This window comes from Dermochelys coriacea, chromosome 2 (assembly GCF_009764565.3).
Source record: "Dermochelys coriacea isolate rDerCor1 chromosome 2, rDerCor1.pri.v4, whole genome shotgun sequence".
NCBI lineage: Eukaryota > Metazoa > Chordata > Testudines > Dermochelyidae > Dermochelys > Dermochelys coriacea.
The window spans coordinates 231,341,366-231,361,775 of record NC_050069.1 but is presented as its reverse complement, the minus strand read 5'-3'; the positions used below and the strand labels follow the sequence as shown (position 1 = coordinate 231,361,775).

The window sequence follows — 20,410 nt, the reverse complement described above, 5'->3', positions numbered from 1 at the left end:
CTGCTATTCTTAGCAGTACTAGCTAGATTAAAGTTAGAATGGGTATGCCTACCCGAGCTGAATTCACACCTCCGCTTGCAGTGTAGATGTACCCTTTTGCATCTACATCCATCATGTAAACACACTGACTGGATCAGAAATGAGAATCCAGCCCAATGCTGGGGGGGGAGCAATTTCCTGCTCTTGTAGTCTCTTCCTCAAAGAGGGTAGATACCTGGACAATGCTGTCATGAAGAAATGGCTCCACAAAGCAACTGTACCATGGGTAATCACTGCACTGGGGTGTAATGGCAAGGAAAGGCAGAGAAATCTATTTACACCTTCTTCCCCCATTGCACACACATGCAGAGCCATCAATAAACTGGCCACAAGCATTTCATAGAATCATAGAATATCAGGGTTGGAAGGGACCCCAGAAGGTCATCTAGTCCAACCCCCTGCTCAAAGCAGGACCAAGTCCCAGTTAAATCATCCCAGCCAGGGCTTTGTCAAGCCTGACCTTAAAAACCTCTAAGGAAGGAGATTCTACCACCTCCCTAGGTAACGCATTCCAGTGTTTCACCACCCTCTTAGTGAAAAAGTTTTTCCTAATATCCAATCTAAACCTCCCCCATTGCAACTTGAGACCATTACTCCTCGTTCTGTCATCTGCTACCATTGAGAACAGTCTAGAGCCATCCTCTTTGAAACCCCCTTTCAGGTAGTTGAAAGCAGCTATCAAATCCCCTCTCATTCTTCTCTTCTGCAGACTAAACAATCCCAGCTCCCTCAGCCTCTCCTCATAAGTCATGTGCTCTAGACCCCTAATCATTTTCGTTGCCCTTCGTTGTACTCTTTCCAATTTATCCACATCCTTCCTGTAGTGTGGGGCCCAAAACTGGACACAGTACTCCAGATGAGGCCTCACCAGTGTCGAATAGAGGGGAACGATCACGTCCCTCGATCTGCTCGCTATGCCCCTACTTATACATCCCAAAATGCCATTGGCCTTCTTGGCAACAAGGGCACACTGCTGACTCATATCCAGCTTCTCGTCCACTGTCACCCCTAGGTCCTTTTCCGCAGAACTGCTGCCGAGCCATTCGGTCCCTAGTCTGTAGCGGTGCATTGGATTCTTCCATCCTAAGTGCAGGACCCTGCACTTATCCTTATTGAACCTCATTAGATTTCTTTTGGCCCAATCCTCCAATTTGTCTAGGTCCTTCTGTATCCTATCCCTCCCCTCCAGCATATCTACCACTCCTCCCAGTTTAGTATCATCCGCAAATTTGCTGAGAGTGCAATCCACACCATCCTCCAGATCATTTATGAAGATATTGAACAAAACGGGCCCCAGGACCGACCCCTGGGGCACTCCACTTGACACCGGCTGCCAACTAGACATGGAGCCATTGATCACTACCCGTTGAGCCCGACAATCTAGCCAGCTTTCTACCCACCTTATAGTGCATTCATCCAGCCCATACTTCCTTAACTTGCTGACAAGAATGCTGTGGGAGACCGTGTCAAAAGCTTTGCTAAAGCCAAGAAACAATACATCCACTGCTTTCCCTTCATCCACAGAACCAGTAATCTCATCATAAAAGGCGATTAGATTAGTCAGGCATGACCTTCCCTTGGTGAATCCATGCTGACTGTTCCTGATCACTTTCCTCTCCTCTAAGTGCTTCAGGATTGATTCTTGCAAGTCAGGACATATTTGCATATTTGCAAGTCAGGACATTCAGAATTAAAGTTCCTGTCCTGTCTCTCCCTCTGTACCTGTTTCTGATATCCTGCTAGGCCCTGTGCCTTCCCCTGCATCCTATGTGAATCTGCAACTTTCCCGGGGGAGAAGGTGGGGAGGGTCCAACACATCACAGCTATAAGGTTAATAACAAAGAAAGAAGAGCCAAACTCTACACCAAACAGTATCAAAATGCACAAGGAAAAGCAGGAGGTGAAGACCTTTAATATCCACTTTTTACAGTAGACACACAATGGGAACTTACCCAGCAGCTGCAAAGTACTGTGAATGAGAGAGAGGAAAACAAGCAATGTGGAGAATGTCATGGCAAATGTTTCATTCCTTTCTTCCTTTCCACTAAGTGATGAATGGTAATTAGTTGCTGTCACTAAAATCCTTTTGTAAGGAGCCGGCTGGCAGGTCCTACTTTGTTTCGAAGGGCTGACAGATCAGGGGAAAGCTCTGGGCTCTAAATAAGGAACTAGCCTGTCACATGTGGCATTTTGAAATAGCAGGAATTAACAGAGCAAACTTTGCTTTTGTAAGTGAATCGCTCATTAATGAGGGCAAAGTCTCCTTTCATAGAAATGCAGGTGATAAACAAAGTGGTTACAATTCAGTGCAGTTTCCTGGGACAATGTTGGGTCAGTTGTTGGGTTTCTTGCCAATGAAATTGCTAAAAGATATTAGGGAGCTAACAGAGTCAAGCCTGCAGCAGAACACAGATAAAAGCTCAGCTTCTACGTTTAAACTAAAAAGAAAAGGAGTACTTGTGGCACCTTAGAGACTAACAAATTTATTAGAGCATAAGTTTTCGTGAGCTACAGCTCACTTCATCGGCATCCGATGAAGTGAGCTGTAGCTCACGAAAGCTTATGCTCTAATAAATTTGTTAGTCTCTAAGGTGCCACAAGTACTCCTTTTCTTTTTGTGAATACAGACTAACACGGCTGCTACTCTGAAACTTACATTTAAACTGTATACCTCAGACAGATAGTGAGACAACACTTCCAGTATTCCAGTAAAATTGGTAGCGGCTCACATTTCCATCTGTCTGCAAGGTAAGGAATTAACTTTACAGCATTATTCAGTTAAAATCACCCTGCAGGACAAGCAGAATTTTAATTCTGAAAACAAAGATTGCTGAATTAGGATTGTCAGATGTGCCAGCCTCAGCATACACAGTTTGGGTTTCTGGCCAAAAGGTATCTCAGAAACAGTGCATTTCAAAGGTAATTTGTATCTTTCCTGTGTAGGGACTAGGCAACTGTCATACACTACTTCCAAGTGCCTTCTTCAAGAAAGGTCATGGAATTTATCTAAACACCTTCAGTGGGGATGTTCAACAGTTCTCTAGGTTATATTGTTGAACTGGTGAATATTCCCATTGCATTTACTGGTAGTAGATGTAGAAGGGGTGAGTCTGACTGTACAGGCCAATCCTGATCCAATAGTAGATGCATAAGGACTGGACTTTCTTGCAGAATACTTTTGTCAGACAAAACTACAGTCTTGTCTACATAGTGCAATTTACTGACATTGCATTTCCAGTATAAAGCAGATTAAACTAAATCAGAAAAAGGAACTATTCTTCTAGAATCAGTGTCCACCTGGGGTGTTATATAATAATACTGGCATAGCTATGTGAGTTAATTTCTCCATCTAGACAAACTGCACCAGTTTCTTTCCTTTCACTGAAGTTAAGGGACATTGGGACATGAAATTATAAAAGAAGTGTGAGGTCAAATAACCATCTCAAGTGCAATAATATACGTTATTTATTCAGAATCTGAAGGGAAGCTGTGACAGCAGGAAAATTCATCAATCTCTGCTATTATTACAATGGAGATGTCTAAATACAAGAATTACTCAACCTGCCTGATTTGGCTACACAGCAGAAAACTCAAAGGGAAAGGCAGATCCTTAAGCAAGTCTGCAAGACCAAAATAAAAAAGAGGAATTGAATGAATTGCTGAATATTAAAATTCTATGGACACTCAATATACAATAGTAGGAAATTAAGGACAAAGCTGGTAGAATTTTGCCTTTTGAAATGATGACAAAAATAGCTAATAGAAACAAAAAGCAAAGCAAATATAATTCTCAACAATATCACCAGCATTCTCTAGAATATCTGTTTTGTCCAAGATTTTTCATTTTCTGTTGTTAATTTTGCCTGGAGAGAACAAATGCTTTTTTTTCTTGGCTTCAATCAGTACCTCTGTATTTATTAAGATGGAGGCTCATGGAACTGCAGCATGACAGCATCCCCAAAACTACATGATTGTTTTGTTTTTTTAAAATGATACATTGTCTTTGGTATTAATTATTATTTAATATTGTGGCAACACCTAGAGGCTTTAATCAGGTTGAGCCCCATTGTGCAAGGAACTTACACATACACAGAAGTGATAGTCCCTGCCCCCAAAAGCTTCCGATCACAAAGATTTATAATATCCTCCAGACATACCTAATAAAAAGAGAATTTTTGCTCAACTACATTGGTGTACACATTGTCAGAATATCATTTTAGTATATTGTAGCATAGCAAATATTAGAATATTTTGTGATTCTAAGTATATTACATGTGGGGATACTTTTAAATATATATTCCAAGTGTGTACAAGGCATTTCTATTCTACGGAATGGCTGCACCAATGAAAAGGAATATGCTTTGTAGGGTCTTATTGATGTTTCTATCTCTACTCATTGCTACACACCACAGACTCTGAGTAATATTCCATGATGTAAATTAAAGTTTGTCTTCTAAGGAAAGGAACATAGACTACAAAGTCAATGTGTAATTTAAAGTAAAGACTAGTTTAGGTCATGGACATCCTGAAAATGTTCCTGCAAGAAATATATATAACCCTGAATCTCAACATTTAAGACTTTTTAAAACTGAAGGGGGTTAGTAATGTTTTTCTCATTTTTTAATGTTAGTCCCATTTGAAACCATGTAAACCATTTGAAACTAGTTCCCTAAAACTGCTTGTAAAGTAGAATAATAACTCTTCCAATCTGAATAAATTGCTTTGTATCTGCTACCATCGCAGCAGCATCCTGTAGTACCAGTCCCTGACCACTCAGACATGCATTAGCCCCAGGATACACATCATCAGCAAGATTATCCCATTTACTTCATTGGGCTGATGCAAGTCCCACTAGCTCATCTACCAGCTCAATAGGACTTTGCTGGTTGCATATTTGTTGACTGTGTCACTTTCTAATGGTAACATTATGACAAAATTCTTGTATGACATAGGTAAGCTGGTAATCATTGTTTTTAAAGTTAGGTGACTGAAGGAAATAAATTACATTACCATTAGTAGTAGAATTATTAAACATTTATATTGTGTAGCACCTAAATGCCACAACCAGGTTGGGCTCCATTATGCTAGATAAGACATAGCAGGTAGATGAGACAGCCAGAGTGAGGTGAAGGAACAGGATAAAAAAATAAATATAGTAATAGGATGTGCACAATTCCTTACCTGGTCATGTCATGATCATAGCTCTCCACCTGCCTAACCACGTTTGGCTCCTGTGTACTGGGAAAGGGAATTGTTATGAGGGCAGGAGACCATGCCAAAATGCCAGTCCTCTGCCCTAATTTTAAAGGATTTGCTCACCTTGCTTATCTGACAGTTTTGAATGAGCTCAAACATTAAACAAAGAGCAGTCTATTCTATATGTATTCTTATACTGCCCCCTTCACTGTAGTATCTGAGCAGCTTCCAATAGCACATGAAATAACTGTCACATGTAGTTTTTTCTCTCTCGTCCTCTCCCCAGGGGAAGAATTGTGTGTGTAGGGTTTTGTTTTGGTAGTGGGTTTATTGTTTTATATTAGAGAAGGTCAAAGAAGTACACTCTACACTTGGAGCAGAAGGTGGAGAGGATGGTCCTTAGTTCCTGGGCGGGGAGTTCATTCCATAGTCTCAGACGGGCTGACAAGAAAGCTCTGTCTCCTGCCCAGCTGAGCTTTAAACCCTTATTGTAGGAAGTTCCATTGTCTGAGGAGTGGAATTTTCCACTATGGTCTTTATCCTGGAGCTTTAGGTGATCTTCAAATATGCAGGGGCCCAGGCCACTGAGTAACTAGAAGATAAGAACCTTGAACTTGACATGATAGTCTAAAGGAAGTCAGTGAAGAGAGGAGGGCAGGTTTGAGGTGCTCTTGGTAGCACCTTTTGTTGAGGAGACACGCTGCAGAGATCTGTATGGGGTTGAGTTAAAACTGGAATTTCTATCTCGAATAAAATACCAATCTTTCAACATCTTTATTTCTTAAAAGTTCTGAAAAATTTCAGTTCAGAAATGGCAAAACATTTTCACTTTGGCATTTTTGATCCAAATGAAAACTTCTGGTGTTCCCCAATTAAAATGTTTGATTTGGGATTATTGAAATTACCCAAAACATTTTATTAAGAGTAATTTCAACATTTAACTGGATCCAGCTATCATGGCACGTTGCCTCATGGGAGTTGTAGTTCAGTTGTCTGATGCCCTATTTCTTCTCTTTAGGCTGAGCTTCCTGGCTGGACTACATCTCCCATGATGCACCTGCAGCCATGTGACTCTATGATGACCCATACCATTCAATGGGTGGGGAGGAAATTACATCACATCATGGGAAATGTAGTCTGGCCAGGTAGCCCAGTCCATAGAAGAGAGTGGGAGCATCAGGAATTCAAACAACAAGTCCCATGAAGGAATGTGCCACCACACTGGAAAAAAATAAAATAAAGTTTGATGTTGAACTGACTTGAAAGAAAATATTTCAGAGGATTTAACAAACCAAAATATTTCAATTCAGGTCCAACCAAGCTGAAATTAAATATTTTGCTTTGTTTTTCCTGAACAAAAATAGAAAAATAACAAAATCAAAAATTAAAATTTTGATTTTGTGGAAACTGCATTTTGTGTTGAAAAAAATCGAGATAGAAAATTGTCAATCAGATCTAGATCTGTACTAGCTGAAGTTTCCTAAAAGCTGATGGCTTCACATCTAATTGTATTACATTGCGGTAGTCCAAATGGGAGATGACAAAGATGTGTGTAACTAAGCGCAGGTCATCATCTGCCAAGATGGGGTGGAGCCTCCTAGCCAATTAGATATAGAAGAGTGTTACTAACAGGTGTTGTTATGAGAAAGCTTAGGGCAAATCTACAGTACAGTGCTACATTGGCACATCTGCACCAGTGCCGCTATGCAAGTGCAGCAAGTCTGGTGAAGATACGCTATGCCGATGGGAGAGCACTCTCCCATCTGTATAATTACTTCACCTCAGCAAGAAGCAGAAGCTATGTTGCAGGAGAGCATCTCCCACTGACATAATTCCAGTGTGGACAGAGTGAAACTTGCATCACTTTGTGGTGCGGGGCGTTTCTAAGAAGGCTGAAAACATATAAGTTTAGTTGATAGGAAAGAAACATCAACTAAGAGCTAAGGAAACAATTCTTCATCCTTTAAATAATATTGTAAAAAAGCAGAACTCAACAAAAATAGTAGAAGCCGGAACTAAAGAAAAAGAACATGTTTCCTATAGCACACTGGCAAAACTGTTTCAAGAGAGCTAAGAAAAGCAAATACATTAAAGCTCAAATATTAAGGATCAGCCATTGATCTAAGGCCTTGTCTACACAGACACTTAATTGGTGGCAACTGGTTAGTAAATCTATCCTGCACCCAAAACAGAAGTAGATGAAAGCACACTAGGGAGCTTCTAGTGCATGACAGCATGATCAACATGGACATTTGATGTGTGGCAGACTAGTGCGGGGTAGCTTTACATCCCAGCTTGCTACCCTGTTATCTTTCTGGAAGGGAGGAAAAAGAGGTGAAATTTATTTTTATATTTATGGTTGTCACAGATCCACAGGATCGCTGCTAAGCCCTCAGCTCTGAAAGTCTCTAGGAGGATCCCCTCCAGTGTGCCAGACCCAAAGGGTCTCACTCTTCCTGCACAAGGTAGGCCATGTGACCGCACCAGACAGCCTCTGGGGCTTCAGCACTCCTGTCATACACTGTGAGCTCTGGTCAGTGAGTCCAACTAAGACAGACTTCTGGTAAAGATGTGTACACTCTTCTGGAATTCACATACCTCACCAAGTGTTTGCAGTAACACTCAAACAGCATCGTCAAAACAGTAGAGTTTATTAGTCCAGGGCAACACAGCATAGGAAATCCTTAGGTTAGCACAGAGAAATGAAGGATAAAGCATAGTCCATTGTGGTTAGCCAGAGCCCCAGCCAAGCTGTTGTGAACCCCATTGTTCAGGCTTATGTCTCTCTGAGGGCTGGCTTACACTGAAAACTTAGGGTTTGTCTACACCTAAAATGGTACGGATGTGATGCTGTAGCGTTTCAGTGTAGACACTACCTATGCCAATGGGAGGGGTTCTCCTGTTGTTAATCCACCTCCCTGACAGGCAGTAGCTAGGTCAACAGAAGAATTCTTCTGTCAGCCTAGTGCTGTCTACACTAGGGATTAGGTTGGTTTAACCACACCACTCAGAGGTGTGGATTTTTCACACTGATGAACAATATAGCTGGATAAACCTAACTTTTTAGTATAGGCCAGGCCTAATCCTGTCCTGAGAGCAAACAGTGCTCCCTTCCCCCTCTCCTGAGTAGCCATGTGAAATACAGGGGAAACTGAGGCACATATAGGCTTCATAAAAATATTACAGAAAATTCCCCTCTTCATCACAATGATTTACCCCCACCATCCCGCAACACTTTCTCCTCCTTCCTTCCCCCACCATTTCAACAACAAAATGGGAAAAGGGAAAATTGAGGGAGAGAAAAAAAGGGAGACAAAGGTAAAATAACTAAAAAATGGGGGGGGGAATCATTTAGGATTTTGGGGATTTTTGTAAATATTAGAAAAAAATTCAAATAAATTTACCAACAACACACTTAAAATAAAAGACCAAGAACAGTTTTAGTTTTGAATAAAAAATGTCAACAAGCTATTAACAGAATGTGTTCTTCTTGTCTTAAAACAAGCACCAAAGGAGCCATGCCAGCTCAAGTTAGCTAACTTCTGACGTCACTATGGAAAAGCTGTAGGTGGGTTCAGGGCTGTATTGTGTGTGGGATTGCCATGGTTAATTTCCTGGTGGACTCTGAGGATAATTCCATCAAGGCAGGGTCTCTAACTATGAAGACACAGCCTACAGTCCCTCCCCATAGCTCAGTAGCTCTCCCGATTAGGAGACTGATGCAGCTGCTCAGGGTCCCAGGTAGGGATCCACAAAACTGGAGATCTTCTGGTTAATCTGGGAACCTTAACAGGTCTGTGTTGTGCTGGATCCAGTCTGTGGGCCAGTGCAGAGGGAGGGGAGGAGGGCCTTGCTTCTTCTTTGACCCCCCTTTGATGCACTGTGCATTAAAAAAGTAGTGAAGAGGGAACCAGAAATTACACCCTTCTCTGTCCACACATCTGGGTAAGAGCCAGCCACAATTTGGACCTAAATGCGGTTTTGTTCCCCCAGACAGAACAAATTGATACCTCGGTCTAGATCTTTCCCCATCCAGTTTTCAGAGCTATTAGAGAAGACTGGTTCAGACACTAACACACTAAAGTAGGACTAAAAGGCTCCACAGTTTGTAGCTATATCTTTGGTACTTCAAGAAGAATTCTCTACTTATAAATTATTGCTGAAAAGTCTACTGACGTGCTAGGAGACTGTGCTAATTTGCCCTCGTTAGTGACTGATAATATCTGTGAAGTGTGAAGGGCAGAGATTACCTGTTGCACAGAGAGTTCTAAAGATTAAAAGACATTTTCTGTCTATTTCATAGAACCAAGGTGAATGAAGGAAAACACATTTCCATTCTGCTTTAGCCCATTCATAACTGGGTGAGAACATTTTAATTCACATGATTTAATATGCTACAAGATTTACAAGCACAGACTACAAAACCTTTTGTGATATTTCTGACAGGTTTCACTGTTTATACATAACAGAAAGTAAAAACAGCAGACTACTTATGTCTTCAGAAGTTATCTAAAGAGTGATAATATACAACACTGTTTCTTTTTAAGACTCAAGCAAAGTGCAGTCCCATCAATAAAAAAAGACTGCTGGAGTGAAGTTTTCGGGATTATTTTCAGGATTTTAACAGAATTAGACAAATGTTTTGTTGATTTCTTTGCAGTTTCCACAAACACAATAGTTGCATAAACTGACCATTCATTATATCTCATGGCAATCCAGTTCTGACTAGAAACCATAGTTTCTTGAATATTTGTTCACACTGGTTTGCTCCATTTTAGTTGTTTTAAGTATATCCATTTGACCCATTTGAATAGCTCTCCCCATTCCTTTCTAAAACCTACTTTTATATGAGAAGATCTTGAATGCCCCTCTGCCATGTACATTGGCCAAACTGGACAGTCTCTACGTAAAAGAATGAATGGACACAAATCAGACGTCAAGAATTATAACATTCAAAAACCAGTTGGAGAACACTTCAATCTCTCTGGTCACTCGATTACAGACCTAAGGCTATCCTTCAACAAAAAAGCTTCAAAAATAGACTCCAATGAGAGACTGCTGAATTGGAATTAATTTGCAAACTGGATACAATTAACTTAGGCTTGAATAGAGACTGGGAATGGATGAGTCATTACACAAAGTAAAACTATTTCCCCATGGTATTTCTCCCCCCCACCCCACCCCCCACTGTTCCTCTGATATTCTTGTTAACTGCTGGAATTAGCCTACCTTGCTTGTCACCATGAAAGGTTTTCCTCCTTTCCCCTCCCCCCCCCCCACTGCTGGTGATGGCTTATCTTAAGTGATCACTCTCCTTACAGTGTGTATGATAAACCCATTGTTTCATGTTCTCTGTGTGTGTATATAAATCTCTCCTCTGTTTTTTCCACCAAATGCATCCGATGAAGTGAGCTGTAGCTCACGAAAGCTTATGCTCTAATAAATTTGTTAGTCTCTAAGGTGCCACAAGTACTCCTTTTCTTTTTGCTTCATCCCTCCCACTCTCTGCCTCTCTCACAATAGTTCAGTCTTCTGAGGGCCATAATGTTTAGTCTAATTCAGGTTTCAGAGTAGCAGCCGTGTTAGTCTGTATTCGCAAAAAGAAAAGGAGTACTTGTGGCACCTTAGAGACTAACAAATTTATTAGAGCATAAGCTTTCGTGAGCTACAGCTCACTTCATCGGATGCATTAATTCTAATTCAGGTTATTGATCTTAATGCAAGAGTAACTGGGTGGAGTTTTGTAGTGGCCTGTGATGTGCAGGAGGTCAGATTAGATGATCTGTTGGTCCCTTTTGGCCTTAAACTTTATGACTGTGTGATTCTCAGCTGTACCCAAGATGTACTGGGCTCATCTGATGATGGAGATGTTCTTCCCATCCTGAACCTGGAGCCAGTTCTGTGCCAATATGAGCCCAGTTTAGTTTAGAGCAACGTCAAGGGATTGCTGGTGTGTAGCCAGGCCTTCTTTCCCACAGCTAATTATTGTGCAGTGGGCTGGAAATAAAGTGGTGTAGGAGGAAATTTGCAGATCTGGGAATCTATGTTTTTTTCCTAAAAATTATCTGAATAGTTTGAATTAACAGTTTTTAGCGTATGAGTTGTCTATGATGTGTTCACTGTAACTATTTGTTATTTGTGCCCCATGACTGGTCACTTAGGTCATATGGTATTTGTTTCTGTTCCCAGTTGGGTGACAAACTTTTTGAACAGGTGAACATATGATGAACATTCACTAACCAATAACAAATATCAGAAAGCAAGTAATGAACAATATCTTTCTGGGACAAATTTTTCAACTAAGATTCTTTTGTCCAAAAATTCATGGAAATGTAGAGATTTCTGAATATTTTCCTAAATGTCTGGTGGTTTTCTAAATACGTGTGAATCATGGACAACAGGACTCCATGAACAGCAAACAGAGAGAAGTCTGGCCACATATCAAATTAATCACAAATATAATCCATCTTATTCATGATTTGAACAGCTCTGTCCTGAATACATAGATCCAATTCCTGATGTCCATACTATACTCAGTCCCTGTGAGATAAGGTTCGGTGCCACAGCCCTGCCTCATTGCAGCTGCCTTCAGGACAATCTGCATCCTGAGGATATAGGTGGAAACATTTCCCTAAGTTCTCCCACATGTAAAGACTGAGATTGTCCCTGGCTCTTGCATGAGGCATTCAAGACAGAGAAGTTCCTTGTACCCTTTCTCATGAATCAGAAGGTATCATTTTAACAAAGTCACACTTTTAATGAATGAGATATGAGCTGTTAATTATTTGGAAATGAATTTTACAGTAATTTTATGTCAGAACATTTACAACCACTAATACCCAGGGGTGGGATTTTCAAAAGCTCCTAAATTACTTAAGAGCACATGTCCTGCTGACTTTCAATAGGACTTCTGCTTCAAAATCACTGAGGGGGTGAGATTTTCAAAATCACCTATGTTTGTGTGGTATTTTGGGTTTCTTGTTATTTTGCTTATCAATAGTCTTACCTTTCTTATCTGGAGGCTTTTTAGTTGGCTGAACTTCAAGAACTTTCAAAGAGAAAAATAAAACACTTATTCAACATCTATAAAATCTATACCGAGAAAAATACAAAGGACTACAATTAGCTTCATATTCTACAATGCATTTGGTAAAGGAAATTAACAGAGATGCTAAATATGTGACAACAGTTTTAATTTTATATTTAATGTAACTGAACCACAACACTAGTTAAAAATTGTTCACTTTTATTTCTAATAATCAGTTTGGATGCATGTCCCCTGGAATGGTGATTGTAGCATCAAAGGACATATGAATCTTCAGCGTATCTGGCACATAAATATCTTGTAGGACTCAGTGGACTTATAGGCTCTAAAATTTTACATTGTTCTATTTTTGAATGCAGGTTTGTTGGTACATAATTCTACATTTGTAAGTTCAACTTTCATGATAAAGAGATTGCACTACAGTACTTGTATTAGATGAATTGAAAAATACTATTTCTTTTGTTTTTTTACAGTGCAAATACTTGTACTCAAAAATAAATGTAAAGTGAGCACTGTACACTTTGTATTCCATGTTGTAATTGAAATCAATATATTTGAAAATGTAGAAAACATCCAAAAATATTTAAATAAATGGCTTTCTATTATTGTTTAACTGTGCGATTAATCACAGTTACTTTTTTTAATCACTTGACAGCCCTAATAAATATAATATATATATATTGGTTACACACAAACATGCATGTCATACTACACATACATATACCGCACAATGCACAGCATATATTCACAGTATAAATATTATAATAATTACTAATAACAAATCATAAACCTAGTATATCATATTAATCATATCACTTACTCTTTGGCGTTTTACAAACAAATCCTTTTTCAGAAGAGCACAGAATATTATTCCAATACCCAGATTGTGCAGCTATTTCAACACAGTGCTCTCTTTCAGTGGGCATTTTTACATTCCAGTTGACAAAATCCACTATGGTGTTGTCTAGCCACAACCATTGGTCTAAAGTCAAAAAGAATATATTTATTACAACAGATTACAAGAAAATGAATGGGTCCATTGTAACTCCTTAGCTCACCAAGTGACTTAAAAAAATCAAGCAATTTACTAGTAACTAGCACCTGCTTTGTGGCATGAATACATATCACATAGTTTTAATTACTTGTACCAGGACAGTCTGATAACCAATTGTCCTAGTGTTCAGGCAATGGCAATGTAATGAGTCTCTGCCTGCCATATCATCCCAGAGGGGGCCCAAGCCATGTTGTGCACGGTGGACCTAAGTCCTTCCTGACTGCTCCTATTGCTCCTCTTGGGGTTCTGCCACTACAGAGGGGTCCATTAACTCCATCTGGTCCCAACCCAGGCCCCTAGAGGGTTTGTCAAAGTGTCCGGACGAGTTATTGATCTGCCCCACATTACATTTTCCCTTGGTCACTTCCTACAGATTAGGGCACCTCTGTTTGGGGTGTGATAGCTGTTTTAGAAGACTCCACTTGGTCTGTTAATGTTCTAATCAAAGCCGTCTCATTTAGGGCTTTCAGCTCCCAAAGAGGGGGCTAGGGTATCCAGATCCCTGTTGTTACAGCAGCCTTAACAGAGCTGTAGTTACTCCTATCACAACTCTTGGCTTCAGCCTTTCTTCTTGGTGCAACCTGAAGCTCCTTCCCCGCTTTTCCTGGGCTACAAGTGACCTTATAAATTATTCCTCCACCAAGAGCATGCCCTGTGCCTGTTGGGGGCTGGGGCATCCCTAGCCCAGCATTGCTCTATTCCTTAGCCTGGTTCAGTGTGGGATCTGTAAACCCCACCATACTACAACAATTTGATTTGGATGGACAGTGCTTCAGGAAAGATCAGACCATAATCCAGTGTTTTATATGCTAATTATGTTTCTGTGACTACAAACTAACATCTATAAACAGAAGATGTAAGAATCCCAGAGGCTGAAAGACTTCAACATTTGAGATGGAAAAGAACTTTTATGCATTTTATTTCTATACAGCTTTTCAACTATACCTAATGCAATAAGTAACATAAAAGAAACACAGTGTTAACAGCAACATGTAGTTAGAAACAATGTTAACTTCATTATGAATTCAGACTTGTCAAAATAGTATAAATGAAAGGGTGCGAGACAATGGCAGGAATTAAAACTAATGGTGATAAAATAAAAAGGAGCATCTGATATAGTATGTTCCCAGCTGGAGTTATTATAATAAGAAACTATATAACAGTAAAACAATTCTACTTTCCTTTTTAAATACATCCCTTGTAGAATCTCATTTTTCATTTGCTATGTAATTATAAATCAGATTATGCAGTATACGTTGACTCATAGCTACTTCTTTACTATCAGTTTTTCTATGCTTATGGTATCATTTACTTTCCTAACCATGTCCAGAGGTCCATTCACAATATATATTAGTGTGCCATCAGACTATTAAAACATTGCAAACCGTGATTCCTCATTAATCTCCCTGAAGGCCCTATGTACACATTGAACAAGTATGGTGACAAAAAGAAACCTGTAGCACCCAACGTGAGATCGACATTGGGGATGATGGACAATTTTCAAGACTACCCTCTGACAAGAAGTAATGTAGCTACTCCAAGGGTACCCCATGAACCCCTGCATACACCTGCAGAAGTGTCAATACTTTATGATCAATAGTATTGAAGGCAACTGAGAGAACTAATATCAGCATGAGCACTTGATCACTGACCATCACTAGGTGAAGAACATTGATCAGTGTAACCACTGTGGGTTTTGTTCAAATCCAGGACCATAACTAGATTTACAAGGATCAAGGAGATCTGAGGCATACAGACATTTTCTCAGTCACCTTACTCAAGCAGCGAAGGCTGGAAGCTTCTAAATGATTGGTAAAATTGCCAAAGTCAAGCAATGACTTAATAACTGAAAAGTATATGTAGGCTTTCCTCAAATCTGGTGTCATACTTTCCTTAATAGAAACACTGACAATCTCCATCAATATTGGATACAGTGCTTCCCTCCTGGCCTTCACTAGCCAGGAAGTCTAACACACACCTTGAAGTCTGAAGTTTTTCCAACACCTCCAGTATACTGATGAGCAACACTAATTGGAATGCAATCAGAGAAGGCCTTCCACTTGCACTCAAAATACTGCTCTACCAAAAAGGTGGATACATCAGCCCAATTATGAACAATTACCTTTTCAGACTATCTAGAAATTTGTCTTAATGGAAGGGACTGGAACCAGCAACCAGACAGAGATATCTTTAGTTAAACAGCCCACGCACAACTCAAAACAAATTTGCTGACCAAGATTTTATGGAGTCTATATCAGAGACAAAAAAATCTCTTCTTTCCCTCTTGTATAACAATGATGTGTGATTTCAGAAAGACTTCACAATGCAATCAGATTCACCTGAAGACATCTGTGATCTAGTAGGCCTTCCTTCACACATCATTTCTGGTAGGTTATCTGCTACCTTGGGTGGCCTCTGAGGACAAGGTCACTGTAGAGGATGCCTAGGGTCAACCAATTGACATTAGAGACTAAAAGACATAGGCAGTCCTTCTTAAACCATCAGCAGAACAGTGCATCAAGGGATAAAATTATTCCTCAGATTTCATTTATTGACAAATATTTATGAATTTAAATATTGACAGTAAAATAAAATTACCATCCATTTCGGTACATTCCTGTCCAAAAACCTTGCATTTTGCTTTCAAGAGTCTGTATCCTGTGTGTCAGAAAGTTGGATTCAGCCAAATCTTCTACTGAAACCAAAGCAGCGTCTGGAAAGCATTAACAAAACAAATAACCATAATCAAAGAGAGTAACTAATATAATGACCTGCCCCTTCACAACTGTAATAACAGTTACTTTTATCTTTGAGATTTTTGCACAATGCCTTCTGATTGGCTGCCTCCTCCATTCCTCTGTCTCCTCCGGGAGAACAGCTAATCGTGGCAGTTGAATGTGCTGAGTCACAACTAGGTTTCTCAACACAGCAACAGCTAATGCTCCCTCCTCCTGGAGCCCACAGCCTTGAGCGTCAGTGACCAAGTCGTGGGTGTGTGGCCTGATGGCTGAATCATCGGTCTGGCCTATAGGTAGAGCTGAATGCAGCTGGGGCACAGTCCTGGAGCAAAGCCACAGGTCAGAGCTGGGAGTCAGAAGCCAAAGCCTGAGCCAAAGTTATAGTTAGAAAAGGTAACCAGGAATTGGACAGAAGAATCTGAAGCCAAAGTTGAAGCTAGAGAGTTAACCTGAGTCACTGTCAGAAGCCAAAGCCAAAGAGGTAACAAGAGTCACAGTCAGGGTCCAGAATGGGGTGCTGGAGCATGGGCAAGCATAGCTGCAGGTCAGGAGCACATTGAGCAGACACTGGACTGCTGCTGAACTTAAGTATTAGCTAGCTGACTCCTGCAGCCAATCAGGTGGCTTAGTCAGACAGCTTCCTTCAGGGCCAGCTGCGCTCACTAGGTTACCAGGATACTGGCTCCACTGCTGGCAGGCCCCAGACACTGAGAGCCAGCCAGGTGGGGAGCATATGCAGATGAAGGGGAAGACTCCTCAGTTGTGAGAGAAAGGGCAAAACTGAACCAACTGGGGGAGCTATTGTTCCTAATTAAAGGGGAAAGGGGACTGTCCCCATTGTGCAACTCTCTTTCCCTACTGTCCCTGCTTTGCTTTTGCAGCTTGGCATGATCTTAAGGAAATATTAAAATCTGAAGATTCTGGATTTCATGTTGAGGATCAGTTTATGGAGGAGATGTTATGATGAGACTGCCTACAAAGGCATGTAGCAGACGTGCAAGTGCTAGCAGCAAATATCTCCAATGGCTGGTGATAGGACACTAGGTGGGGAGGGCTCTGAGTTACTATAGAGAATTCTTTCCAAGGTGTCTGGCTGCTGGGTCTTGCCCACATGCTCAGAGTCTAACTGATGGCTGTATTGGGGTCGGGAAAGAATTTTCCCCCAGGTCAGATTGGCAGAGACCCTGGGGGGTGGGGGTTTCACTTTCCTCTGCCACACAGGTCAAGGGTCACTTGCAGGTTTAAACTAGTGGAAATGCTTGATTCTCTGTAACTTGAAGTCTTTAAACCATGATTTGAGGACTTCAGTAACTCAACCAGAGGTTAGGGGTATTTTACAGGAGTGGGTGGGTAAGGTTCTGTCGCCTGTAATGTGCAGGAGCTATGACTATAATGAGAAAGTCAAACATATCAGTCTAGTTTCATCTTCCCAGCTGAGTGAAAAGCAAAAACAAAACAAAAGGCGTAAGTGGGGAGAAGTATGCTATATTTTTTAAATAACTCATTTTAATAAATAGTTTTTTGGCAGTTAAGGAACTTTGTAAAATGAACACTGTATCCTTAATTAAATCTTTGCTCTCAATAAAAGTCACTCACCTAATCGAATACATTCCAGGGAAGCTTGGGCCCAGCTTTTCATAGCTGATGATTCAATGTAGTAGCAGTGACCATGGAAAGGAATCCAAGATCTGAGTTCCTCTGATTCAGGGCAATTTCCAGGCAGCTGTGGAGGATCAGGAGGGGCCACAACTCTGAAGAAATCATGTGGTTTGAAATCAGTGCTTTTTTATGAATAACCCCAAAATTAGTCTTAAAAATTGCTCAGAAAACATATACCATGCTACAAGTAGCTATTATTAACTTAGAATGATGCAAGGAAAATACTGCCCTCTCCTCCCCCCAATCCCCATAGTCACAGCTAAATATTGATATCCATCTGGAATTTCCATTATCACTTTATATGAGACTACCTTCAACTGGTGAAGTATTGGTGTTGTAGTTGCATGCTGTATTGTCAGTTGTACTTTTTATTTAGTCACATTAAGTATAGACACTTATATGGGACCCACCACTAGTTATCAGAATGCCATATGCTACATATAGCTCTTAATCATGTGTACAACTCCTATTGACATCGCTGGGCTCATCAGTAAGAGTTGCATATGCTGATCAAAGCAGATTTATGGCCTGACGCGTTAATTCAAAAGCTACTGTAAAGCAACGCCATTTATTCTGTAATCCACATCAGGAAGAGATTATATTGTGTAGCCTAAAGAGTGCTGTGAGGGAAAATTATATGCCCTGAAAACTTCTTTTTAAAGGTGTCATCACCCAGGATTCCCACGCCTGAGTCTCGGCTCCCTGCTGTGACTGGCCTGGAGCATACCAGCTCTTAGAATTATTACCCCAACAGGTGGGCATGAACCTCTCCCAAGTGGCCATTTCCAATGGCCACTGGGACACCTCCCCCTAGAGCTTTCATAATTAGTTACTGGATGGGTAGTCCTGATTAGTGCCCAGTGCCAATCTACCTTATGTACAACCACCAATGCAACCCATGAAAATTGCATATAACGAGGAAAATATCTCAAGGCTGGAAAAGAATGGAGGGCCATATAGTCAGCTGGAGTAAATAAGCATAATGCCTCTGAAGTCAATGGAGCTATTCCCATTTACACCAACTGAGGCTTTAAAGTGCCAAAGCCTTCAAAGTCATGTACCACCTCATTAGTAGAATCCCAGACTCTGAAGGCAGGTATGTGGAATTCTTGAAGCACCTTCCTCTGAGGTTTTTGGGGACAGTCACTGCTAGAGATAGGATATTAAAATTATGACAGGTTTCAGAGTAGCAGCTGTGTTAGTCTGTATTCGCAAAAAGAAAAGGAGTACAAGTACTCCTTTTCTTTTTGATATTAAACTAGTTAGACCTCTGGCATGATCCAGTACAGTAAGTCTTGTTTTCTTTAAATTGTTAAGTTCAATTGCTTACCATTTGACTGTTTACAGACGGAGAAGTAGCTTTCATTACAAGATGCTGTCTTCTAGGTTCCATCAAGGTCTAGATAGACACAGGCTATTTTCACTTTTGGTTCCCTTGTTGCCCATTTAGTATATTTGATTATCCAGTTATCAACCCATTTATAATGGCCATCTGTCTAAAACAATATAAATTAAGATAATATAAATGCCAGTACAAAGGCACCATTATGTAATTTTAATTGCACTGGCATTAGTTATTTGAGCTTTATATCAGAAACACTCTATTTATGTCATTTTCTAATACCTCACATATCAAAATAGTGAATAAATGAGGAGAGTGATACTTCTTTATTTTTTTTAAGCTAACAGTATTTATTTAGCACTGCAAATGGGCACTGCACAGTCCAACATATGAACTGAGTTGAACAAATAGCAGAGTCTCTTTCTTGAGGAGTTTTCAATGTACAGGAACAAGTAGGTACAATGCAGGATGTGACAAGATAATATAATCACTGGAGCTGTGACTTTATAGATGGACATTTACATGGACAGATTATTTTTCTGGGGATTTATAAAGCTGGGGAGGGTGGCACAAACTAAAAATTAATTGGGAAGCTCTTCCAAGCATAACTTATTCTAAGCATAGTTTATTTTATTGCCTATTTACATTTGGTATTATCTTCTTAAATTATTCATTATTATTTTGCTTGTTGAAGTAATTCATAGATTCATAGATATTAAGGTCAGAAGGGATCTTATGATCATATTATGATCATCTAGTCTGACCTCCTGCACAACGCAGGCCACAGAATCTGACCCACCCACTCCTGCAATAAACGCTCACCTATGTCTGAGCTATTGAAGTCCTCAAATCGTGGTTTAAAGACTTCAAGGAGCAGAGTATCCTCCAGCAAGTGACCCGTGCCCCATGCTACAGAGGAAGGCGAAAAACCTCCAGGGCCTCTTCCAATCTGCCCTGGAGGAAAATTCCTTCCCTACCCCAAATATGGCGATCAGCTAAACTCTAAGCATATGGGCAAGATTCACCAGCCAGATACCCAGGAAAGAATTTTCTGTAGTAACTCAGATCCCACCCCATCTAATATCCCATCACAGGCCATTGGGCCTATTTACCATGAATATTTAAAGATCAATTAATTGCCAAAATCATGTTATCCCATCATAATGGTGTGCTCTAAAGCATGGTTAGAGCTTTAGGTGAGTAAATGTGGGATCACTTCCCAGATTGCTATCAAGAGGAGCAATTATTGACAATCCAGCCGGCCTAATCATCATTTCTTTAGATTACGATTTTAAGTAATTTTGGGGGTAAAAATTATTTGGCACTCCACACCCTGT

The 20,410-nt window shown here is 40.3% G+C and overlaps 1 protein-coding gene and 1 pseudogene across 1 annotated transcript in view; both read right to left on the bottom strand.

Annotated features, from left to right (window-relative positions):
• Positions 1–2,143, bottom strand: part of LOC119851126 — a 61,912-nt pseudogene extending 59,769 nt beyond the window's left edge.
• Positions 2,144–12,182: 10,039 nt separating this feature from the next.
• The window catches only part of LOC119850685 (macrophage mannose receptor 1-like), a 46,114-nt gene continuing 37,886 nt past the window's right edge, over positions 12,183–20,410 (bottom strand). Inside the window, 5 exon segments of the mRNA XM_043507133.1 lie at positions 12,183–12,283; positions 13,101–13,267; positions 15,936–16,047; positions 17,669–17,821; positions 19,062–19,227. Of these exon segments, the coding sequence (XP_043363068.1) occupies positions 12,183–12,283; positions 13,101–13,267; positions 15,936–16,047; positions 17,669–17,821; positions 19,062–19,227 (699 nt within the window).